The sequence below is a fragment of the Rhamphochromis longiceps genome, linkage group LG5 (assembly GCF_057381845.1).
Source record: "Rhamphochromis longiceps isolate RC_006_pf linkage group LG5, R_longiceps_female_GT1.1, whole genome shotgun sequence".
Lineage (NCBI taxonomy): Eukaryota > Metazoa > Chordata > Actinopteri > Cichliformes > Cichlidae > Rhamphochromis > Rhamphochromis longiceps.
Genome location: NC_140561.1, coordinates 27,542,209 through 27,567,774, shown reverse-complemented (window position 1 = coordinate 27,567,774; position 25,566 = coordinate 27,542,209). Strand labels below are relative to the sequence as shown.

Genomic DNA, 25,566 nt, shown 5'->3' with positions numbered 1-25,566 from the left:
CAGATGGGCCTGGACATGCACTGGCTTCAGCAGCGGAACACGTCTGGCACTGCGGGATTTGATTCCCTGCCGTTGTAGTGTGTTACTGATGGTGACCTTTGTTACTTTGGTCCCAGCTCTCTGCAGGTCATTCACCAGGTCCCCCCGTGTGGTTCTGGGATCTTTGCTCACCGTTCTCATGATCATTTTGACCCCATGGGATGAGATCTTGCGTGGAGCCCCAGATCGAGGGAGATTATCAGTGGTCTTGTATGTCTTCCATTTTCTGATGATTGCTCCCACAGTTGATTTTTTCACACCAAGCTGCTTGCCTATTGTAGATTCACTCTTCCCAGTCTGGTGCAGGTCTACAATACTTTTCCTGGTGTCCTTCGAAAGCTCTTTGGTCTTGGCCATGGCGGCGTTTGGAGTCTGACTGTTTGAGGCTGTGGACAGGTGTCTTTTATACAGATGATGAGTTCAAACAGGTGCCATTCATACAGGTAACGAGTGGGGGACAGAAAAGCTTCTTACAGAAGACGTTACAGGTCTGTGAGAGCCAGAGATTTTCCATGTTTGAGGTGACCAAATACTTATTTTCCACCCTAATTTACGAATAAATTCTTTACAAATCCTACCATGTGGATTCATGGATTTTTCTTTCACATTCTGTCTCTCACAGTTGAAGTGTACCTCTGGTGCAAATTACTGACCTCTGTCATCATTTTAGGTGGGGGAACTTGCACAATCGGTGGCTGACTAAATACTTTTTTGCCCCACTGTATATTGTACTATTCTTAGTTAGCGTATTGTCTGTCTTGTCTTAATGTTGGTTTAAAATGGAGCACTGTAACAAAAAATAATTTCCCCCAGGGATCAATAAAGTATTCTGATTCTGATTCTGATATGAGGACAGGATGAAATTAATTTCGAGACTGCCTCTGGACCATTAGAAACAACCCTTGAGCCAATAGACACCCCACCCGAACTGTGGCTCGGCAATACGGAGGGTGCTAGTTTTCCGAAGCCGTATTTAAAGGAGAGTGCCTGCGATTGTGCAGAGGGGCCTGCGAAGGAGGCCGGGAACGAGGAACGCGTTCCCCATCACACTCCCGAGCAAAATGTCCAGGTTGCTGACAACGACGGCATATAATGGAGTCGCCCCGTCCTGAGCGAGGCATTCGATGGGGGCCCTGCAATCGAGCAATGCTCTGAGTGAGCTGATTAAGTTGCTCCTGCTGGCGCTTTAACAATTCCTTCATCTCGCTCATCTCAGACAAATGGGTAGACTGAGCTATTCCTGAGGGACCGCTATGGACCCCATACTGAATGCCATAAACAGAAGGGACAGAACTGCTTCTATGCCTAACGCCACTAGGCAACCCTTCACGTTCCCACCTAATAGCTTCCCCTCTAATCTCCAGCAATGTCAGTGTTGGCTGCCTCCTTACTAGCTGCTTTAACTCCCGCCGCAAGGTACTATCTAAGACCTGTTCAACAAATTGATCTCTTAATAAAACGTCAGCATTGGGCATGCCATTGGGGGCACTCGATTTAACTTTTTCCATAAGACCCAAGAGAGCGAGGGAAAACTCTTGCAGTGTCTCACTTTCCTGCTGTTTTCTAGAGAAGAAAGCTTCCTGCAATGCTACATAGGATTCTGAACAGCCATAAAGTTCTTGCAATATAGTAATTATCTTAGCAGGATCAGTCCTCTCTGCACTAGAGCGATATTTAATCTCCTCACGTGCTTCTCCTTCTAGGTGGTCAAACAGGAAAAATGCTTTATCAGCCAAAGACAAATGACGTGCTCTAGCACAACCTTCTAATTCCTCCAACCATTCATTCAACCCTATACCTGATTTTCCTCTAAACATAGGGCATTTTCTGTCACGGGGCACAAAAACTAGTCTCTCTGCTACAGAGACACCAGCCGTTGGGGGGTTCACAGATGATGCAGTTGAAGTAGAAGGTGTAGCACTAGTACCTGACCCAACAGCCCTCTCCTGACGCAGCCTCTCGTTGTCTGCTTTCAGCTGCGCGATCAAGTCCCTGAGTTCCTGTAACTCTTCCTCCATCTCTGTAACACAGCTGTGAAATCCCACACCAAAGTAGCTGCTGCTTTGCCTTTATTCTGTACAAAATAATATAAAAAAAACAATTTACGTTACACCAAACAAAAAAAGAAGAACACACGTCTCTGTTTTAAAGAGTATATCCTGTCGACAACGCCAAGTTTGTGGCGAGACGAGGTTGGGATATAAAGTAAATACTCTTCAGTTTTAAAGAACGACAACGCCACCCTGGGAATTTCACCCAGAGAATACTGGAAATGACACTAAATCACCAAAAAGGCACTTAAGTTCGCTATACTCAATCCAGAGACGAGGTTCAATAATAAACAAATTGACAATTTATTGGTAATTATTTAAAACACCGAATAAAAACAATCATAAATATTCAAATACAAATATGCTTAAAAAGGTATTCAGAGCTGAGGCTTACCAGTGGAGGGGCAGGGATGCCACACACAACTAAAGAAAGAAAACACACCAAAACACAAGTGCAACACACTATCACACACTCACACTAATAAACTAGACAAGGCAGGTGTGTACACTCAAGGGATCCCACCACCAAGGCACCCTAGTCTCCTCCACGTCGGCACTCCGCATCTGAATAAAAGAAACAAAGAAAATGTTAATATATTACAACAAACTAATGTGTAGCACCGGGGGACAACCCAACTGCAGGACCACACTGGTGATCCACAGCTAGAAAAAGGGCCTCCCACCAGTGGTGTAACAGAATCCAAACTACAAATCAAAAAGCAATAAAACAACATACAATCTGAATAAAACTCTAAAATCTGGAGCAAACGGAATCGCCGTACTGCTCCAACTTGCCGTCCACACGACGATAAGTTAACAGTCAATCAATATGCACGCCAGCTGACTCCGATAACCGGCATGCATATGGCCGTTGTCCACGCCGACGTCCACTGTAAAAGCTGACAACAGCAGGGAAAGAATTCTCACAACGGGAACAGACGGTAAAAGCACAGCAAGGCAAAACAGCAGCACTTCAGTTCGTGTAGCTTGGCGCAAAACTAAGGTCCACACTTCCTGCGAAACATAATAAATAATTACTATAAAAGAACAATAGAAGGCAGAGAGCGTAACAAAAGTTGATTACGTACCAAGTAAGCCGGGTCACAGAACGTAAGCAGAATAGCTCAGAGGAGGCTTCTATAGCTACGACCAGCCGCGATGGAGACTTTAGAGGAGTAACCCACAAACGATCTCTACCACACCGAGGAAGTCAGGTGACCAAAAAGGAGATCACAGGCAAGCGATGCAGAGACACTCAAATGGCCACTATTTATACCAGCGCCCCCTAATGGGCCAGGCTGAAAGTGGGTTGGACCGAAGGATAACATTCATCCTGCCACATTAGCAATTTAGCAAAGTTGATGGTGGTGGTGTGTGTGTCTGTGTGAGTGTAAGACGGAGAGAGAGAGCGCGACAGATTTTCTGTTATAACCTTCATTTTATGGAGGCACAGTGTGAGCACTCAGGTCGCATCAGAGCATCGGGCGGTATAGTGTGAGACCTGCATCGTGACCTACCAACTGCGAGTCAATCGTGCAGTTTGAGCAGGAGCTGAATAACGTGACTGAAAAAAATTGCACAGTGTCTGCCCAGCTTTAGGTTTACTGTCGTCCGAGACTTGCACCGCAGTGTCTGCGTTTGTTTCCCTGTTGGCCATGCTTCTTGTTGTGGTCATTTGTTGTCTTCCGGTATTTTCTCCGTAAGCGACCTTTCCTCGACCAATGAGATGAGTGGTAATCTGAATTGTCATACTCGTAAGTGTGCTGTCAGCTCATTGGTCACAAAGCAGGAGAGGGGCTGGGAATTATGTTTTCAAACAAAGCGTTAATTCCATTAAAAGTTATAGACTACTTTTGATTCTCACTGTATTACGGGACAAAGTGCGTCCCTTATTAGCTCAATACGGGACGTGTACTTTTGTTTCGAAATACGGGACGATTCCGTATTTTAAGGGACGGTTGGCAACCCTAGTTCTGACTGAGAGATTTCTGAAAAAAATCAAACGTACAGCTCTGCTATCACTTCCAACATAAATGAAGACAGGAAACTAAACAGCAGTGACGTTTATAGGGTTACTGAAGTTGGGCTAGCTGGTATCTAACAATGATGTGCTACGCTATGCAAACTTTGAATCACCTTGTTGTTGTTGAATTGTGCTATACAAATTAATTTGCCTTGCCTTGCCTTGCCTACGTGATCGCTAGCGACACAGCTATGTTAGCATAATATAAACAGTGAAGCTGGAGGACGAACACTAACACTTTTCCACTTAAAAAAGTTAACGTTAAGGTTTCTGATAGTTAGAGACAAATGCAATCGCATGGCAGGATGCTGTAAACGGACCAAACTTCAGTCAGAAGAACAACTGAGATAATCCATCCACAATACGAGGTTAGTCATTAATATACTGCAACAACATGGGAATAGAGCAGCTGCCAGAGAATTCAACATTAATGAATCAATGGTACAGAAGTGGAGGAAGCAAGAAGAATGAGTTTAATAAAGTTTGAATTATCTGACTGCTTTGTTTCGCTTAATGTGCCTTATAATCCCGTGCACCTTATGGTCCGAAAAATACATACTGCACACTGCAGTTTAATGTTGCAAAGCACCTCTTTTTAACTTCAGTGGATATTATACATGGTTATGCTCAGGATATGTCAGCCCATTTCTACTGGAAATGCCTTTTGGTTAAACTTTCAGCAAGGAATTTGCATTTGCACTGTTACAGTTTTATAAAGCTTTAATGTACATAAAAACCAGCTTCTTGTTTAAGTGAAAATAAATGGAAGGTTGTCTTTTTGCGCTAGTAATGTTGTGGAGTTGTATTTTGTCTCGCATCAATTATATCGTCAGTTATATCGTTATCGCAAATTTTCAAATATATATCGTGATAAATATTTTTGGCCATATCGCCCTGCTCTAACGGGTAGGACGTTTTGTCAGAGTAGGGTATGATGGTTTCTCAGAACACCAGCTCGTGTCACCGGTGCATAAGGTACACGGGATTATAAGGCACATTAAGCAAAACAATGCAGTCAGATAAGTCAAACTTTATTCAACTCATTCTTCTTGCTTCCCCCAGCACAGAGTGCTTGCTAGCGCTGTGCTTACGTGATGAAACAATTGAGGAAAAAACGCCGCGTATATATTGTTTATCATGACTCTGGTTTTACGTGGCCTATCAACACAATTTAAAAACTGTCTTTAAGTGGTCATGTGATTGGCTTACCAAGAATACTTTATTCTTCCTCAGTCAAACAGCAGCACTCATGTGATTGTTTTGCCCCCTTAGCTCCAGGTGTTGTGCTAGACAGTGATCGTGATTATCGTCTGCGGAGCGCGCAGCTGCTTAAAGCTGTAGCGTCCAGATTACTTACGTAGTCAGCTACTTCCGTGCAACTGCTTACCGCATTTGTTTGTTGAAAAATAGTAACGGACCGCGTTTCCTTGTTAGTAACTGTAACGGCGTTGTAACAATAGGAATAGTAATTAGTTAGATTACTCGTTACTGAAAAAAAGTAACACCGTTAGTATCGCCGTTGCTTGTAACGCTGTTATTCCCGTCACTGATAATAACGACAGCCCACTTGCATGTTCTACAAAAAAACTGTGCTTTGGTGGGTATCTGACCAACAAACACCAAACCAGTTCTACATCACTGAAGTTGCACCATTTTTACAAACCAATTCTGGTTCATCTGTTTCACTCAACAATTCACTTTCCCCCCCCTTCTCATTTTCCATTGCCACCATGCTTTTTCAGCCATGTGCGTATGAAAGCAAAGGCACTGCGCATGCGCGTTTGACCCATATTTTATCGCGATATTTTATTTTCTTATCATTGCGTAACATTGTACCAGTATTACCGTGAATGGTATAATATGGCCCAGCTCTAGTACCAAGTCTTATTATTATATATATTTGTCTTATTATTTTCTTATTTGTTGCAATTCAGGTTCTGTGCACACAAGCAGAGGTTTTTGCTTGGGAAGTAACTGTGACCTCGTTTTCAGAGCCTTGTCCAACATTTAATGGTCTTTGTGACCAAAATATGTGTTGTATGCACTTGACCAACAATGGCTTCTGATACCGTCTAGTTGTAGACCCCTCATTATGCACCTAGCACATACCCTTCCCTTGCGCAGGTCATCTGGGTTGCCAAAAAACCTATATCCAAGTTAGCTCACGTTTCTTTTGGCCGTCAATGTACACAGACATAAAAAAATATTGCCATACATGCCCTACCTGTCAGAAAACTTCTCCAGCCCGCAAGTCTGACAGGGCCCTGCTACAGCCACTTTCTGTCATCTCCACCCCGATTTGTTCCCCGGTTCAGATCACAGACAAACAGTATCCTACAGCTGTTTATGTTTTTTAACCCATTTTGCACAGAGAGGCATTTTTTGAAAAATGTATTGATAGCAATGTTGAATATTATTACACAGGGAAAAAAACAACTACAGTAAAATAATTACACTGTGAGGCCTCTGCCTTTCTAAATGGAGGGACTGTAACTGCATGTAAAACCTGAGGATAGTCAGATTAACAGTAACAGTATTTCGTCTCTATCTGCCATTCGGCAATTCATCTCAGGTAAACAATAACGTGGCGCACAGCGTGACGTGAAAAAAGGCACATACCTTTGACGTTGTGTGACGAACTCTGTATTCCTCGTCCACATATAAAGGCAAAAAAAGGGTTTTAAAAAATCTCTGTTTTCAGTGATTCGAAACGCCTTTTACGTGTGGACGAAACAGCTACGTTTTCAAAAATACCGTGTAGGTGTGGACGTAGCATAAAAGAGTTAGTAGTTTATTTTAATACTACCTGTAATTTATTGCAGATTACTTGTATTTGCTTAAATGTTTACTAACTGTTTGAGGTGTGAAATAAACCGCAATGGAGCAAAATATGGGTGTGTGTGTGTAACCGGTGTGATTCTGCGTTGTGTCTGATAAAAAAGGTAAAAGAAAGAAAGACCTCCAAGTAAATAATTTGCCCACTCCAGCTCCTCTCCCACAGGGGAATTGTAGAAAAAGGGGCTGGCATTTATTTTTTACATTAAACATAAAATATGCATTTACACGTAACATATTTGACATAAGATAAAACAAAAACAACAACATGAAATCCGACATACCTGATAAAAAAGGTAAAAGAAAGAAAGACCTCCAAGTAAATAATTTGCCCACTCCAGCTCCTAGACCAAATACAAACAGTGGGGAAGAGGGTTAGCTCAACCCATCACAGCTCCCAAGCTAGCAAGGAGTATATATTCATTTATGGCGCCTAAAACACATTTATGATACACACATACTACACACTTATAACATCTTACAAAAACAGGCTTAATAATGACAATAACTGAACTAACATCGCAATCATAAACATCAGGGTGGCTAAATATGAATTATGTGTGTTTTAAGGTGTTGGAAGAAATGACACCCACCTCTCCCACAGGGGAATTGTAGAAAAAGGGGAGAGGCAAAAGGGGTACACTGTATTTATAGTATTGCACCAAAGAAGAAGAAGAAAAGAATGAGGAGGGGCTCTAACTGATAATGAACACAACTACAGGCTTGGAGGTCCTGAAAGTCAGGTATAAAAGGAGCAGTTTGGGGGTTTAGAACACATTTTGTGTAATTATAACAATGTGATTTATGACCCTGTTACATGTGGTTGGAGGATGTGTTAGTGCGTGCACGCGGGGGGGGGGGGGGGGGGGGGCATTTTTCATGTAAAACAAAGGGGGGCCCAGCAAAAAAAGTTTGGGAACCACTGGTCTAGTAAATGACTTCATTGTGTATGCCAAATTTTTGGTCATGAGTTATTTAAAAATGAATTTGTTCTGTCACACACAAAGAAATTGATCAACAGCTTATAATAATAATAATAATGGATTGGATTTATATAGCGCTTTTCAAGGAACCCAAAGCGCTTTACAATTCCATTATTCATTCACTCTCACATTCACACACTGGTGGAGGCAAGCTACAGTTGTAGCCACAGCTGCCCTGGGGCAGACTGACAGAAGCGAGGCTGCCATATTGCGCCATTGGCCCCTCTGGCCAACACCAGTAGGCGGTAGGGTAAAGTGTCTTGCCCAAGGTTTGTTGATATCCTTGAGTTTGAGGATTGGGCAATCCTTCCCTTAAAAAGATTCTGAACAAAGTATTAAAAATTATTTTTAAAAAGTTTGTGGTTTTTTTTTTTAAGTCTAGTTCCTCAGTATTTACATAGTAATTGTAGCTTGTTGCTATGTAGAAAGACTAGTGGGAACAAAACGGGAAGGTGGAACATGCAGGAAGTTGACGCTTGAATGAGAAAACTGAAAGCAAACAAGCTGAAGTGCAGCCTGCTCGGAATCAGGGAGACAGCAGAGAGATAAACACATCGAGTTAACTGCAGGGTTTGTTTTATAGATGAAGATGAAGCTACTTTTTGTTCTCAGTCTGATGGTTTTCATGCCAACGATGGTTGAACCAGCTCCTACTGAAGAGCGACCCACGTGGCCAAGAACAACAGGTAAACGTACAAAAGAATCTTAAAGGCATTTCTAGTAATTGCAAATACATGACAAAAAAGTGTGAAATTACTCAACATATTTTAGGCTACGTTCACACTGCAGGCGAAAGCGCATCAAATCCGATTTTTTTTTACCCTATGCGACCCATATCCGATCATGGTATGACAGTGTGAACGGGACAAATCCGATATTTTCAAATCCGATCTGGGTCACTTTCGTATGTGGTACTGAATCCACTACATATCCGATGTTTTAGTAAGCGACTACTTATTATGCATCTCAGGTCATCCCCCTGCTGCAATGGTGTAACCCGAATTTGAAAGCTAAGTGGAAATCCATAGAATTCAATACAACCCCAAAATTTCAACTACAAGCTTCAATTGCGGATAAAAAATTGGCAGACCGTTTAGAAGATAAAGGACCATGGATAAGCCACACTTTAAAAATATGGAATAAAGTGACTAAAATATGTGGTAGTGAACGAATACTAAAAGTATTTAGATGGTGTGCTTATGACACAGATTTTAAACCAAATGAAAGTGATAATAGATTTCAGTCCTGGATAGAGAGTGGACTAACAACATTCCATTCCTTCACACATAAAGGGACACTACAGAGTTTCCAGTCTTTACAAATAAGAAATGGCTTAAGACAAGTAGATTTCTTCAGGTTTCTTCAAATGAGGGATTACTTTAACAAACACTACAATATCCCAAACCCAAATATGGTTGAGTTAGAAATTTTTAAGATAGTTAAATTAGCATATGATAGTTCTCTGAGAAAGGCAATCTCCAAACTATATGATGTGCTCCTTCAAGCAAGGAAGGATACTACTCAAAATGTTAAGATTAAATGGGAATTGGAATCGGGGATGGGTATAACAAACGAGAACTGGGAGAGGATTTGTAATTTTCATTGGTACTCAACAAGTTCTTTATCTTGGAGAGACCACTGTTGGAAGAACATTATTAGATTTTTCAAAACCCCTCATCAAACTAAATATAAAAATGGGACAGCAGAATGCTGGAGAAGATGTGGATCAGAAGAGGCACATCATTATCATATCTTTTGGGACTGCCCTAACTTAAAAAATTACTGGCTGGGAATTCATACAACTTTGTGTGAGGTTTTTAAGATAAAATTTGACATCAATTTTGTAAATTTGTACTTGGGCTCGGTTGCTGGCTCGGTCCGGGGAGGGGACACAAAACTCTTACAAGCGCTATTAGCGGCCAGCAAAAAATCAATAACCAGAAAGTGGTTAAATCCAACTCCGCCAACACTTGAGGATTGGTTTAATGTGGTTTTCGAAATATTTAAAATGGAAAAATTGACATTCTTTTTTAAAATTCGAAAAGACAAATTCTACAAAATATGGAATAAATGGATTAGCTTTGTGTCCCCCATCCACCCTGAATTTAGGTAAGACCAGCCCTGAATTGGTGTATCTCCCATGTATCGTACAATGTCAGGTTGACCATCAACTTCATAATATGTACCTAATGTAGTCTTTGTAAATAAGTTAAACATGCTGCATTATGTAACACACTGTCAAGCAAACGAGTTAATTTTATTTTTTTTTGCTATCAGAATGTAAAACAAAAGGACTAAGAAAAAGATTTTTTTTCTTTTTTTGACTAAATAATGTCAATGCACTTTATTGTAACAAATCCCTTTTTTTTCTTCAATAAAAATATAATAATAATAATAAAAAAAAAAAAAGCGACTGCTGTTTGAACGGTCATGTCGAGACAGACGCCAATTATCAGCGCCGGAGAAGCACCCGAGAAGACATCGCGAACGCTTCCTGGCCATCCAGTGTAGATGTCAGTGAAACTGTTGGGAAGACAATGCTGGAGAAACGTGAACATTTTATTTGTACTGTATAATCTGCAGATTGTGACAGAAATCTGCAGCTATCCTTTGAAGCACCGCTCCTCTAAAACAGCAATAAGGATAATTATTAGTTTATCTACATTATTATGTAAATAACAAAATAACTTAAAGCAAAAATTGGGAAACGTAAAGTCCGAAGTCTTTATATTAAGGGCCATCAGTCAAACAATACTGTTTACTCTGGGTCTAAACTGAGCGCGTTGTGTGTGACGTCTTCTTTTGCGCATGCGGGCCGCTTTAAGCGTTCACACTAGAGCGTGTTTGCTGTCGTATTTTATTTGCAGTGTGAACAAGCAGGCAAAAAAATCGGATTTGATCAAAAAATCAGAATTGAGCATCAAGACCTGCAGTGTGAACGTATCCTTAGATGCTTTGATTACTGCTTTGCGCACTCTTGGCATTCTCTCGATTAGCCTGATGAGGTCGTCACCTGAAATGGTTTTCCAACAGTTTATAAGGAGTTCCCAGAAATGCTGAACACTTGTTGGCCCTTTTGCCTTCACTTTGCGATCCATCTCATCCCAAACCATCTCATTTGGGTTTATGGTAAGGTGACTGTGGAGGCCAGGCCATCTGGCACAGCACTCCATCACTCACCTTCTTGGTCAGATGGCCCTTAGACAGCCTGCAGGTGTGTTTGGGGTAATTATCCTGTTGATAAATAAATGATGGCCTAACTAAAACTGGTGGGATGGCATGTCACTGCAGGATGCTGTGGTAGCCATCCTGCAGCCATCCCATTTAGAAATTTAATTGCATTCTACAGACGCAAAGAGTTATAAAAAGAACAAAGAACTAATTTGATTCCAATGTGAGGATGAAACATTACAGATATTCTTCTGTCACCAGAAAGGAAATAAAGGAGCTGGATTTTAGTGTTTTTAAAGGTGTAAACTTTTGCAGAGGATTGGGGTGTGTGCTGTTTAGTTTTTACTAAACCTGCTTTTGGGAGCAAAACCCCGGAAGTCAACATAAAAACACATATAATGAAGGAAGAAGGAAGGAAGGAAAACGTTATAACGGCTTTTTTGTTGTCTTTTTGTCTGCAGGAAGTTCTGAAATAAATCTAGACGGGAGGATGTTCACTTTGTCTCGTAATTATGGAGGAGTAATCTTCTATCACCCCAATTATCATTTCCAAACTCCCTACCCAACCAGAAGCTACAAAGTCGGAGCTCCAAACACCACCAAACATCCAAACACCACCACCACCACCACCACCAAATCTCCAAACACCACCACCACCACCACCAAATCTCCAAAGACCACCACCACCAAAGCTACAACCACACAGAGTCCAACCAGAAGTGAGTATGTACATTCAAAGAGGTGGTGTGGACGCAGTCAGCGGTTTATTCTACTGGCATTAGATTTACTGGTTGTACAGAGAAGGATTAAACAGCTACTTTGATCTGAAGCAGGACTGGAAAAGTCCTCTTTTTTGCCCGTTTAACTACACGGTTAATCCCAGAGATATTTGAATATATGAAAAAGAAGTGTCTGTGAAGGTTCTCAGTCATCCAGGTCATTGTAGTCTAAGGAGCTTTGAAAGAAAAGCGTCTGGACTTCTTTAAGGTGCTTGAAGACGTTTCACCTCTCATCCGAGAAGCTTCTTCAGGGTCCTTTTGTCCCTCTTGGGGTGACACTCCCACAGGGCTTAAATCTGGGACTCTCCACCATTTGACCCTAGAACTAAAGAAGCTTCTCAGATGAGAGGGGAAACATCCAGACGCTTTTCTTTCCAAGCTCCTTAGACCATGAAAAAAAAGTTTCAAGAATTCATCTCAGGTTTTCGGCATGATAAAAAATTGCTGCTTGGGGCTTGAATTGCGAGAAATAAATTTGAAAAATTACATGAAATATTTCTGTTAGCTCGGCGAGCTAATTATAACATGAAAAATTTTGTTAATTGACAGAATATTTTTAATGCAAACCCACTGTAATCTTTCCATGTTCTGTGCAATATTTTTGGCTCATGTGCAATTATTTTGGTCCCAGTCTGTTTCAATGTTTCCTACACATACACCATGTATATAGTTCCACTCACATATGTATACATATACACTGTTTTTTATTTTATTTTTATTCTATTTATTTAATTATTTATTTATTTTCCGCCTTCGTTGTATATTGGTTTCTCTTCTTCTTACTTTAGCACCTTTGTGGTTCAGCTACCCAATTTCGCTGTGCAAGAAACTGCACAATGACAATAAAAAGCTCTAAGTCTCTAAGTCTAAGTCTCTAATAATATAGTTAAAATATAATATTTTCATATAATATTTTCATTCATATTTTCATAATAGATGGTGAAAAAACAGGAACTTTCTGTTAATAGTTTTTCTTTTGCTTATTTATGTTGGTGAAGTGTAAATGGCCATAGAGGAGGTCTTTATCAGTAGGAAAAGCTGTAAAACTAATGGAAACACAGTGAAAAGCATGAAATTTACGTCCTCCTCTACACTGTACAGACTGCCAGATTGTAGTCTTTTGCAGGCCAATTCCAGCACCCGGGCCTTATGCTTGACACCCCTTGGTTTAGTCTGTTTGAAGCCAGACAACAAAATTGGCAAAAGTGCTGACTCTGTAAGTGTATAATCTTATAGACTGTAATTCCATTAAACTAATAAAATAAAAATAAAAAACACAAACAAACAGTAGTGTAGCATTACCTTATTATCCAGAAGTCCAGCCTGTGCAGCTGAATGACTGTGTGCACTGCAGATCAATGAAATTGATCCGCTGAAATTGGTACAGTTTATATTCACATTGATCCTGAGCAGGTAAAATATCTTGCAAACCAACTAAAGGAAAGAAAACATTCGTCAAAGCCCGATGCAATCATTTTAAGGAAATGTGTTGTCCAACCTGTTTTTGTTACATCTCTTGCAGGTGTGTCAGTGTGTCTGCGTTACATGACTGACGCTGTGCAGCCAACCTTCCCACTCTTCACTCTCAGTCCAGACACATCCTCTCTGAGTCTGCAGCGTAGCTTTGACACGTTCATGCTGTCCTATTATGATTCCTTCAGTGTGGACCTGCAGCCCATTGTGCACTTATGGCCAGACATTAAGCAGGACATCTGGACCAGTGTCTGCCTCACTGTGGACACCAGTAAGAGTGTGGTCCAGATGTTCAGTGGCGGGTATATGAGCCCCAGGAAGGTGATGCCTTATCAGGTGAGAATGTCGACAAAGTTAGAATCAGCATGTTAAAAACTGTGTGGATGCACAGACAGAAAGACAAATTCACTAAACAGAGCAAAGTAGTGTGCGAGTCCAGGTGTGCAGGAAGCATTCTGGTCAGATTAATGAACCACCTCAGGTATTTATTTATTTGAGTATTTTTAATTGAAATGTCTCTCCAATGAGCGGAACCCAGACACCTTTCAGAGGAAGTTCATTTTCCTCACTTGTATCCATGATTTTCTCACAGCTCGTGGTCACAGGGAAAAATAGATCCACTGGTAAACTTAGAGCTTTACCTTAATATTCAGCCATCTCTTAGTCACATTACAGTCTGTCTCTCAAGAAACAAGACCCTGAGATAGCTGGACTCCACCAGCTGGAACAGTAACTCCTTTCCACCCTTTTTGTGCCTGAGACTTCAACAGAAGACATAATAATGACAACATAGAATCTATTTTTGTGTTGTTTTGTTTATATCTAAGTGAAGAAAACACTCAAATGACTCCTTCATTGTAATCCAGATTTCTGAAAGGCTTTAAAAAGTAGACAATATTATTCTCAAAATCACTTAATCATCTTTAATTTTGATCTTCTCTTTTTTCTGTGTGTTCAGTATGTGTGGTCAGGCGAGCCTGTGATTAGTTTCCCAGGTTTTGATGGTCAGCTGACAGACGTCCAGGTGTGGGACTATCCTCTGCGATATAAAGACATCTTCTACTACATGAGCAGAAGTTATTACGGGTAAGATCTCTATGCTGAACTCACACACCGACCGTTTAATCATAACCACAGTATAAATGACAATATTAAAGATATAAATAAAGTAAAAAATTCATTTAAAACAGGCCTTGTCTTAAATTTGCTTTTTAATGTTTAAGCTTTGTTTTAAAGGCTTGTTAAAAGCGTGTGTTTTGTTGTGGTTTTAGGTCTTACAGCGGCTCTGTCATCTCCTGGTCCTACATCAGATACGATAACAGAGGAAGGGCAGTCTTGGAGGACAACTTTGACATGCGAGCAAAAGTTGAGCAAGAGAGTAGACGGAAGGAAAAGAAGATGAGATTCTTCAGTGTGGAGGAAAACAAGCTGCTGCTTTAATGACAGAAGATGAAACTGTCCTGTGAAGCTGAGATGTCTCTTTTCCCAGTGGCTAAAAACTGGAGGGTGGTCCCCTTCTTCCCCTTCTTCTTTTGTATTAATGTATATATCAGAGTTCACTTCATGCAGCTGTACAGTGTAATCCATTATCTTTTATCTTTTGTTTCATCAGCCTTTTTTGTTTTTGTTTGTTTTTTCGATCATAATCACTTGAAATCTGAAATGTCGGTGGAAGTTTTCACAGAGGTGAAGGCTGAGGTTAATTTTCCCTTTGACTTCTAAAGGACAGTCTTTTTGAAGCTACGGGAGTTGCCATATGAAAAATTAAAATTTAATGCACTGGCAAAAGTCCCAACTGTGAATATTTAATCTCTTATTTTACTTGGAAGTTTTACTTTTAAAATATGAAACACCATAAGAAAAAACAACAATGCAGCTCAAATTTATAAAGGAATTCTGCTGTAGTCAGAGAAACCTGTCAGCAAGACTTACTGGGCTTACCCTGTAAAGGAAATGAAAAAATAATTTACTTTATGACTTAAATATCTATCTATCTATGAATTTTTAAAAAAATGCTGTTTTCACTGTGTAAGAAAATGAAAATTATATTGTAAATTGTGAAAAAATTATTATCAAAAATGATTTACACATTACTTAAAATTACTTGCAGTACTTAATTTGCTTGCAGTATAACTATTTCTTTGCTTCCAGTAAAGTTGACTGTCACTCCCTTACTCTAGTGTGCCTAGCTTTAATTATTTCTGGAGCTCTGCATGAAAGTTTGGGCGACAAGTTTAAGGAAGTGAAAGATGAAATTTACAGACACAGCAAGCTGTTAATATGAGATAAAGTTCAACACTGGTTTGAGTAGAGGAAGTAAAAGCTCACATACAGATTTAATAAAAGCTAAAGTAACTTAAGAATTTCCATATAGTATTGGTTCTTGTGTCAGCTTTACCTCTTGTTAAATGATGTGGAAAAGCTGTTGTGGTGAGCAGAGCTACTCAATCTTTTAGTGTTACTTTAGTCTAAATAGACTGTAATCAGCCTTTATGGACTGTATTCATACCGCACAGCAGTCATGACCTCTGAGTTGAACTTGCAGACAGGTTGAGGTGTGTTTGCTGATAGTCCAGGAACCAAACAAAGTCCAAAATGCCCAAAACACAGGAATAATATCAGAGTCCAAACACCAGAAATCACAAGGGATACAAATACAGGACGCACAGAGCGAGGAAACAAAGAGCTGCAACAACAACACGACCCCAACCCAAAGGACAAACCAGGACTGAGAAAATATATACAAGAGATACAAGAAAACACAATCAACATAAGAAAAAGAAGAAGTTTATTTGTGTAGCAGTTTTTAAAGCACACAGTTACAAAGTGAACAAAGTGATTTTGAATAAAATCACATTACAATAAGTGTACTTGTTATACTTCTTCTTTTATAAACATGTGTCTTGTTTCATTTATTTATTTAGTTTTTAATAAACAGTTTAGTTTTTCGTAACATGAACGCTAACATTTCAGATTCAGAATCACAACATCCTATTTAGTTGTTTGTGCACTTCTGCTTAATACCAGCTGATTGCTGGAGGTAACCTTGTGTGCCTTTGCTTTGTTGGTAGCAGTTGAGTGGAGGCATTGGTTCAACATCAGTGACCGCATAAAGGAGTTGGGCACTTTGATACCCGAGTCATCAGACCTGTAGGTCGTACTGGCGCTTTCATTTTCCACTGCTCACATAAAGTTACACTGTTTGAATTTTAAATGCCAGGGGGCCACACATTAGGCGTATAAATCATGATCTTGTCCTCTGCCTCTGTTGTCCTTCTTATCTTTACTGACATCGCAACAATGACAGAGAGATGCGCTGGAATAAAGGCACCATTCTCAAGGCTTCTGTAGACTACATCAGGAAACTGCAGAAGGATCAGCAGAGTGCCAAGGATGCTGAGATGAGGCAGAAGGAGTTGGAGCAAGCGAACCACTCCTTATTAATGTTACATGTCCGGGTCAGTTCAGTTTTATTTATGTAGAGCTGTTTCACAGGAATGGTCATCTCAAAGTGCGTTTTGTTATAAGCTAAAGACATTAGTGAGAGGATCCTGACAATCAAATGAGGCTGTATGAGCAAACACTTGGTGACAGGGAGGAAGAAAGAACTTCATTTTGACAGCAAGAGATCTCTAACAGAACTATTTAGGTCGTTGGTTTGTTACGTTGATTTGGTGGGTTTGCAGTGATATCATGATATGACTTGATCATCAAGGGTTTGCCAACTGTGGATTTTACAGCCATTAAAAAGAATATCTACTGTGGACATATATGATCTCTTGATTTTCATCAGCTGAAGGCTTTTCAGGGAGCTTTTAGAACAGCCTTATAATAAGTAATTCCAATCAATAGTGCATCCTAGAAGCTTCAGTATGTCTCTGATTTACTTGGCAGAGGAAAGAGGGCATTCTTAGTTTGCTTGTTAAAGAAAAAATGTTCCTGGTCAAGAATAATCGATTCTTATAGCTGTCAAGGTAATGCCATCCAGACTCTCTCTCTATATATATTAATATTAGTGGTACTATTATACTGCCATAGTGCCTAATTTTTCTATTAATAAGCAAATCTTAACAAGAAATCATAAAGCAATGTTATTGTATCAGCCTATCAGTGACTAAATGGTGCGTCAACCAATGACTGAATACGTATATATCTCAAATGAAAGAACAAAAACTCAAAGTTTAACACTATTGCTTGATGGGAAAACACAGACTGCTGGAACATGTTAGCATTAGCAGGGATCGTGTTAAAGAATGCAAAGCAAGAGAAAGAAGCTGAGGTATGCCAAGTTACTCATGACCTGGACTGCAAATCAGGGGCAAAAGGTTTGATGAACTGATGACTCCAAATTTAGTCTAAATCATCATCATCATATGCAGAGGAGGTCAGGAGAGCGCTACAGCAGTGAGTGTCTATAGCTGTCTATAAAACACGGTGGAGGCAGCAAGTTTGCTAGTCTGCAGCATTCAGATCCACCCCAAAGACTGTTCAGTGCTCAGAGAAACTGCACTATATCCAAGAGCTGCATCTGAGCCTCTACAGGCCTCAGACAGCATGTTAAATGTTAACATTCATGACAGTATAATTAGAAAAAGACCAAAGAAGTATGGCTTGTTTGGAGGGGCTGCCAGGAGAAAGCTTCTTCTCTTAAAAGAACACAACAACTCGGCTGCAAATTTGCCCTTGAAGAAGACTTCTGCAGCAACGTCTTTTTAACAGATGAGACCAAAGCGGAGGTTTGGCCATCATGCACAGCAGTACCTTCAGCAAAAATCAAACACAGCATAAACACCTCAATCCAGCTGTCAAGCATGCTGATTTGAGGGTGGTGATTTGAGCTTGTTCTCCAGCCACAAGAGATAGGCACCTTGCAGTCAACAAACTCCTCTGTATGCCAAAGTTTTCTAGAGTCAAATGTCAGGCCATCTGTCTGACAGATAAAGCGTCTCCTAAATCAGGTCATGCAACAGGATAATGACCCCGGGTACAGCAGCAAATCTACAGCATGGAAGCCCAGACCTCAACCTGACAGAAATGCTGTGTATAAAGGTAGGCTTGCAAATGTCAATGAATTGAAGCAGCTGAAGTTATTGCTGCTAACTGCTGGTTCTGTAAACTACTCAATCGTAGAATTCAGTTCAGTTCAGTTCAGTTCATTTTTATTTCAAACATTTCAAACATGTGCCTTCACAATCATTACAAAATATCATTCCATTATTTGTTTGAAAAGGAGTAGGCTGAAGTATTTACTTATTTGTCCCTACCCCCTCAAGTTTTACCTCTCATTCATTTAATTTTTTTTGTCTTAAATTAAACAAACAACATATGAAACATATGAAGTAAAACAAAACATAACATACATAAATCAAAACAAGAAATTAGCAAGCCCCACCACAGTATAGTTTCTTTCATATGAAAAATACAGAATGTGTATATTTGCAGATACACAAGTTATGGAAAAACAACAAACCAAAACAAAACAAAAAAAACAAAAAAGAACCGCAACACCATTTCCAGCAACATTACCGTCCTGGGTTAACCCCGTTTTCTTCATTCTTATACTTATTTAAAATTAGGTTTTTATATTTTACTTTAAACTGTTTTATGTTTTGACTGTCTTTTATTTCTTCTGTTAGACTGATTGCGATGTTGAACTAAAACAAATGTCTGTATCCTAAATTGTGGATATCCTATTGTGGTGCTCTAAACTGTAACACTAAATGTGATTCAGAATGTTTTCTTTTGTATATATTATTTTACATCCAGTGGTTAATATATACCAAAGAGTATATATTTTCATTATGGTCAACAAAATTTGGGACTAAAATCTGGATTTAGATACATGAAAGCTTCTTGTTCATTTTGTGCCACGTACTGTCACATACGCTAAGTCTAATTACACAATGATTGCCTGAGCCTATTCTTGTTAAATGATGAAAAACCCAAAGGCACGTTTCAGCAGTGGATCTGTGTGAAATCAGCAACATGCAAAACGAAATCAAAATGTGGGCTATTGAGTCGAAAAACAAAAATCGCAATTCAATCATCTGAGCAGCTTTACTCATGAAATGATAACAGTTAGCTGAATTTACAGTGGCTTGCAAAAGTATTCGCCCCCCTTGAACTTTTCCACATTTTGTCACATTACAGCCACAAACATGAATAAATTTTATTGAAATTCCACGTGAAAGACCAGCACAAAGTGGTGTACACGTGAGAAGTGGAACGAAAATCATACATGATTCCAAATATTTTTTACAAATAAATAACTGCAAAGTGGGGTGTGCGTAATTATTCAGCTGCCTTTGGTCTGAGTGAAGTCAGTTGCCCATAGACATTGCCTGATGAGTGCTAATGACTAAATAAAGTGCACCTGTGTGTAATCTAATGTCAGTACAAATACAGCAGCTCTGTGACTTGTGTATGGTCACAGAACATCCACAACTGACTCCTGGAAGAAGTATGGAGCGAACGCCAGGATAAAAAAAAAAAAAAAAAAAAACTTACTATAGCTCCACAAAATTTGGGTTCGGGAGAAAATTCAGGGGGAAGTAGAATGGGAGGGAGAGCCTTCAGTTTTCAGGCCCCTCTTCTGTGGAACCAGCTTCCAGTCAGGAGACAGACACTGTCTCTACTTTTAAGATTAGGCTTAAAACTTTCCTTTTTGCTAAAGCATATAGTCAGGGCTGGTTAAGGTGACCCTGAATCCTGTACATTGCTGGAGAGTATTTCCTTTTTGGTCACCTTTCTCACTCAACATGTGTTAATAGACTTCTCTGCTGAATCACACTTGTTATTAATCTCTGGATCTCGTCCACAGCATGTCTTTCATCCTGTCTTCCTTCTCTCTCCCCATCAGAGGGAGCATTCAAAGAGCTGTGCGACGGACGCCTGATGTCGGAGTTTTGTCACTTCCACAAGTTGTAAAATGTTTTGCAGATCCATTGCAGACCCCCTGCACTAGCCTGTCCCGCCGCCTGCTCACCTGCCTGTTCTTTTGGAGATTTACAGTATGTTTACCCCCTTGGCTTGCGGCGCAATTTCCTAACTCTGTTTTGTCCCTCATCCTCAGGTCACTCCAGTGCGCCACCCATCCTCCTGCATGCATCGGCTCTGTTTCATTCCCTCTCGGTCCTCGCATGTTTACCCGATCGCTGTAAATAGCCCCGTCCTTTGTAAGTATCCCCTATAAGATAGATAAGATAACCTTTATTAGTCCCACACGTGGGAAATTTGTTTTGTCACAGCAGGAAGTGGACAGTGCAAAAGTTATGAGGCAAAAATTAGAATACAATAAGAATAAATACAGTACACAACTGTACAGAATAGAATAAAATAAAATACTATATACAGTAGAATAAAATAAAATAAATATACAATAAGATAAAAATAGAATACAAATACAAATACTATATACAACTGAGTAAAAATACAACGATGACAGAAAGGATTATTGCACTTAGTATTATTTTTCTGTTTGTTTTTTTTTTTTAAGATAAGTGTCACTGTAAATAAAACAGCATTTACTGCAACCGCCGAGCCTGTGTGTGTTTCTGCTACTGAGTCCAGCCGTTATAGTCAGTCACCTAACATAAAGTAGGGAAACTGTCACGGTTCTGCTGTGTGGCAGGCAGGTTTAGGACTCAAATGCAGGACTCAGACCACAAGAGTTAAACTGAGAGAGGCAGCTTTTATTGCCGCTGAACATCCAAACACGATGAGAAAGAACATATAACCAAAAACTGGAAACTAGAAACTAAGGCCTGAGGGAAAAAAAGAAACAACAGGAAACTAGGAAGCTACTAAACTTGGAACACACTCTGAAATAACTGGGGACACGAGGAGCACGGAGAAATACACACAGCACAAAGGAGTGGTAGAAGTACGATGACGAGCACTGGAGGACACACACTGTAAATACACAGGAACAAGAGGGAATGAGGAATTGACCTCACGAGACAGGGGAAGCAGACTTTCAAAGCTAAACAAGAAACAGCCAACAGACACAGACCTGACACTGAGCCAAAAGGGACACATGAACCAAACCTAAAAACTAGAAATCACAGAACAAAGAACTAGAGCACTAGAAATACAGAGAAAGAAACCTGGACACTAATTGTGATAACAATGAGGAAAATAAAACATCAAATCAGAACACAAGAAGTCATTTACAGCGAAGAAATCCTTAACAAAATAACACAGGGTCACCGACCCAGGACCGTGACAGAAACACAGAGCAGGCGGACACACAATCATGAGGGACGAGGCAAAACTGAACCAAGACAAACTGAAAAAATAAAAATAAATGTAAAGCATAAAAGATCAGGAAGTAACTGAAGACAGGGAAGTACAGAAATACAGACGTGACTCAGAAATCACAGGAGTGCAGGAAAAACAAACTCAGGGGCATAAATATGATTACAAATTCTCAAAGGAAACTGAGAATAAAATCATGAAGAGAAATAAAATAGAACTTGAGCTGAAGTGACACTCTGTGCTACTTTAAAAAGTATTGTCACTTTTTCTTATTTCCACTGTTTTGATTCCCTCTCTAGTCCCTGTTTGATTCTTAGTTGTGGATTAAGCATGAATGTGTGCTGCACTTAGGTTTTCAACAAATCTGACACCTCCAGAATCAAGCAAGGCCATTTCACAAAACACCGAACTGCTCCTTTAAAGCACAATATAGCACCTTAACAGATATCATTCATTACTCTCTCCCCACCACCTCTGTATTGTTATTTTCCATAATAAACACACAAAAACAACCACAACACATAAAAAATGAATAATTAGCTTCAGATTTTAATTTTTTGTCCAAATCTGTGTCTCAAATTTTTACTTAATCTTATTTCTGGTGCATTCACAGCCACATGCAGAGACATCTGAAGTGCACCTTGGCTAATCAGTGTAAATTCACACTGGTGATAAAGCTGAGTGTGGAAGGGTGGAAAAGAAGCACTTTTTGACACTTTACCTTCATTTTTTATCAATCAAGGTTGCTGTTTGGATAAGATGTGGCAGTTTTCAGCTACGTGCACAACACAAAGTCATGCACAGCCTGAGGGAGCATGGACGTGTCCAAAGTGAGAGAGTGTAAGATTTGTTTCCCATCTTGCTTCATAAACAAAACCACACACTGAAATCAAATCAAACATTTAATTTCAAAACACAATTAATCACTGTCAAGTCTTTTATGACTGGATTATTTTCTACTAATTACCCTACTCCGTCCCTACTCCGTCATCATTAAAACAACTGTTGTCTTTTTTCCTCCTCCACGCTGAAAAATCTCAGCTTCTCTTCCTTCACGCCACGGTCTTGCTCAGCTTCCCCGATTGGCTGTTTTGCCTGCATGTCATAGGAGTCCTCCATGACTGCCCTTCCTCTGTTAGAATAGCTGATGTAGGACCAGGAGATGACAGAGCCGTTGTAAGACCTAAAAACACAAGGCTGATTATAAATAAAAATAATTTTGTTTAAAAATAGATTATGGATGTTAGATATAGGGACAGCTTTTGGTGGCAGTGTAATGCAAACTCATCAGCACACAATTATAATTGCAAAGGACACATTTGGGCAAAATATGGTGGTCCTAAAGAAACAATTCACTCAAAAAACAGTAAAAGATAAATTGTCTGATTCTTATACAGCACATTTCTACTCTGAGCACTAAAAGTAGCACTTTCTCTACATAAGTGCTTTCTATTCAACATTCATACACATTCACTGGATGTATCAGAGAGTATAGTGGAGTTAGTGTCTTGCCCAAAGATATTTGGCACACAGACTGGAGCAGCCAGGGATCAAACTACCTTCCCTTCGATGACCTCCTCTACCTCCTGAGCTGCAGCCACTGAACCAGGTACCAACCAGGCACCACGCTCACATAGATGACTTCAGGTCTGCACTGTTATTTAACTTGATTCCAAAAGAGGGCGCTCCATGCCCAGATAAACTTTTTCGGTGCTTCGGTTGAACATTTCTACTTTGTGCTACATATTTTAACATGAGATGTCATGCAGAGAGATGACAGAAAGATAACTATTGTTCTCATTAACAAATGAAGCAGAATTCTCACACCCATTGTGTAACATTATGATGAGTTTATTTCTTCATGTATTAGACAATTTTTTTTTAACTATTGGGAATAAAACACACTTAAAATCAGTCTTAATGCAGTGATGATGGTCTGTGCTGCAGTGAGGTTTAAGTTAGCTGTACATGTAAAACTGGAACACACACACATAAACACACACACACACAGGATCTTACCCATAGTAGCCTTTAGTGATGTAGTAGAAAACTTCTTTATAGTTCAGAGGATAATCCCACACGTGGACGTCTGTCAGCTGACCATCAAAACCCGGGAAGTCAATGACAGGCTCACCTGCCCACACATACTGAACACACACACACAAACGCACACACAGTGAAGGTTTTATTGGCTAACAGGGGTGTTTGCTTGTGTGTGTTTTTTTAGGAGGAAATGCTAACTGCTGTAGACCTGACATATGATTGATCTGTATATTTTGTTACCCATATTTCCATAGTTTGCATTCTGAGTGAAAAAAAAAGGCTTTTAAGCTTTTAGAAAGGTTACAGCTTCCTCACTGTGTCATCATTTATTAGATGTTATGGATGCAGTAACTTTTCCATTTGCCTCAAGTCTGAAAGATGTTAATAAATAAAAGTGTTTCCTTTTCTATGCTACGTATTTAAACTAAACATGTGGGTGTATGTGGGTGTCTACACACTAATTCTAATAATTCTCACCTGAGTGGGCAGCACCTTCCTGACGCTCATGTACACACCATTGAACAGCTGGACCACACCTTTACTGGTGTCCACAGTGAGGCAGACACTGGTCCAGATGTCCTGTTTAATGTCCGGCCATGAATACACAATGGGTTCCAGGCCCACGCTGTTGTGATCCTGATATGATAGCGTGAATACGTCAGCGCTACCCTGCAGCTTTAGAGTGGATTTCTTTGGACTGACAGTGAAGAGCGGGAAGGTTTGATACATATAGTCAGTCATGTAACGCAGACACACAGACACACCTGTGAAAAGGTGAGTAAAAATGTAGACGTTACTTAACATGATTATTGACTTTACATGCAGTTTAAACAGGTTAAATTGGTTCCTGGAAATGGTCAGGAACAGTGTGTAACAGGCTTTGAGGTATGTTCCCCTTTCTGCAGTTAATAATCTCTATATTTGGGTGCTTAACCCACCACTGTTTCCATTATTTATGTAACAGATTAGCCTTTATGCTCCACCTTACTGATGTCTTCTTTATCTCTTGTCATCGTAGGTTTGCCTTTTAGTGCCATTTGTGTTGCTATGTCTTTTTCTGGACTTCCTTATCAGCTTCAATAAATCTAAATAATAAAGGAACTGACACCTGCACACCTATTTCCATCACCATGGTAACTTGTGCCGCAGACCTAGCTTCTGCTTAAACATTTTATGTTCATGAGATCAACAGGTATGAACTCGTCACCTACTGACCAGTTTCTGGAAAATACGTCACCTTTCCCTCAGACCTATTAAAAAGAGCCTGTAGAGTTTTTGTCTTTTTTGGATGAGTATCATGAAGAAATAGTGACTCTTAGAAGCATCTTTATTGCTTGCCTTTCCCCAGCTGTCCACATACAACTCTTAAATATTTTTTATAATTCTTTAAGCTTTAATACAGTGGTATGACCCTAAAATGAGGCACCTATACCTTGTAGAACTTGCTTTTAGTTTGTATTTCAGTCTGTTTAACATCTCTGAGTTTTTCCAACATTATAATTTGAGCATCTTTATGAAATATGGGCCTCTGCAGTCTTCATATGCTGCCAACACCGCCTCTTTCATAGTTAGAATGGTTAACCCTAGATTTACCTTGCGTCCACTTTTGTGTGACCTCTTAGCATGGGGATGTAAAACATAAGGCCTGGGGTCAGATTTGGCCCAGTAAAGAGAGTTAATTGCAAGTAATAAAGGTTTTTAAAAACTATTAAATGACAGGGTTTTTTTTCACAATCTGCCTTAGAAATTTCAATTTGGGATTTTTTTAAAAACATTTTGTTTGTGTTGTTGTTGTTGTTTTACAATTCGAAGACAGTCTGGGCAATCAGCTACCAAAATGTTTTATGCAATTTTACTCATTTGAGTTTTGGTTTTTTTGTTTGTTTTTTTACAATTTGAGCCCAAAGAGTTCT

The 25,566-nt window shown here is 39.7% G+C and overlaps 3 protein-coding genes across 11 annotated transcripts; 1 reads left to right on the top strand and 2 right to left on the bottom strand.

Annotated features, from left to right (window-relative positions):
- Window positions 1-853: 853 nt before the first annotated feature.
- Window positions 854-4,461, bottom strand: LOC146670222 (uncharacterized). 9 transcript variants are annotated; one of them, XM_085407053.1, is made up of 4 exons: window positions 3,179-4,461; window positions 2,827-2,989; window positions 2,485-2,654; window positions 855-2,113 (listed from the first exon to the last, which is right to left on the bottom strand). In XM_085407053.1, exon 4 carries the CDS (start codon window positions 2,055-2,057, stop codon window positions 993-995), a length of 1,065 nt encoding a protein of 354 aa, XP_085263179.1. In that variant the 5' UTR covers window positions 2,058-2,113; window positions 2,485-2,654; window positions 2,827-2,989; window positions 3,179-4,461; the 3' UTR covers window positions 855-992. The 9 variants fall into 9 exon arrangements, with proteins under 9 accessions (XP_085263181.1, XP_085263179.1, XP_085263176.1 ...); XM_085407050.1 differs by having other exon boundaries at window positions 2,873-2,989; XM_085407054.1 differs by having other exon boundaries at window positions 2,886-2,989.
- Window positions 4,462-8,197: 3,736 nt separating this feature from the next.
- Window positions 8,198-16,269, top strand: LOC146670221 (uncharacterized). Its single transcript, XM_085407056.1, has 5 exons — window positions 8,198-8,617; window positions 11,564-11,821; window positions 13,404-13,690; window positions 14,313-14,440; window positions 14,626-16,269. Exons 1-5 carry the CDS (start codon window positions 8,515-8,517, stop codon window positions 14,792-14,794), a joined length of 945 nt encoding a protein of 314 aa, XP_085263182.1. The 5' UTR covers window positions 8,198-8,514; the 3' UTR covers window positions 14,795-16,269.
- Window positions 16,270-22,603: 6,334 nt separating this feature from the next.
- On the bottom strand, window positions 22,604-24,415 carry LOC146670220 (uncharacterized). Its single transcript, XM_085407980.1, has 3 exons — window positions 24,131-24,415; window positions 23,630-23,757; window positions 22,604-22,793 (listed from the first exon to the last, which is right to left on the bottom strand). The coding sequence occupies exons 1-3, from the start codon at window positions 24,392-24,394 to the stop codon at window positions 22,604-22,606; spliced, it is 582 nt and encodes a 193-aa protein (XP_085264106.1). The 5' UTR covers window positions 24,395-24,415.
- Between the last annotated feature and the right edge of the window lie 1,151 nt (window positions 24,416-25,566).

Coding starts and splice junctions, on each gene's coding strand:
- LOC146670221 (XM_085407056.1), top strand. CDS start 8,515: ATGAAGATGAAGCTACTTTTTGTTCTCAGTCTGATGGTTTTCATGCCA. Junction 8,618..11,563: donor CACGTGGCCAAGAACAACAG/GTAAACGTACAA, acceptor TTTTGTCTGCAG/GAAGTTCTGAAATAAATCTA. Junction 14,441..14,625: donor ATGAGCAGAAGTTATTACGG/GTAAGATCTCTA, acceptor TTGTGGTTTTAG/GTCTTACAGCGGCTCTGTCA.
- LOC146670220 (XM_085407980.1), bottom strand. CDS start 24,394: ATGACTGACTATATGTATCAAACCTTCCCGCTCTTCACTGTCAGTCCA. Junction 23,758..24,130: donor GGAAGGTGCTGCCCACTCAG/GTGAGAATTATT, acceptor GTGTGTGTTCAG/TATGTGTGGGCAGGTGAGCC. Junction 22,794..23,629: donor ATCACTAAAGGCTACTATGG/GTAAGATCCTGT, acceptor TTGTGTTTTTAG/GTCTTACAACGGCTCTGTCA.
- LOC146670222 (XM_085407055.1), bottom strand. CDS start 2,057: ATGGAGGAAGAGTTACAGGAACTCAGGGACTTGATCGCGCAGCTGAAA.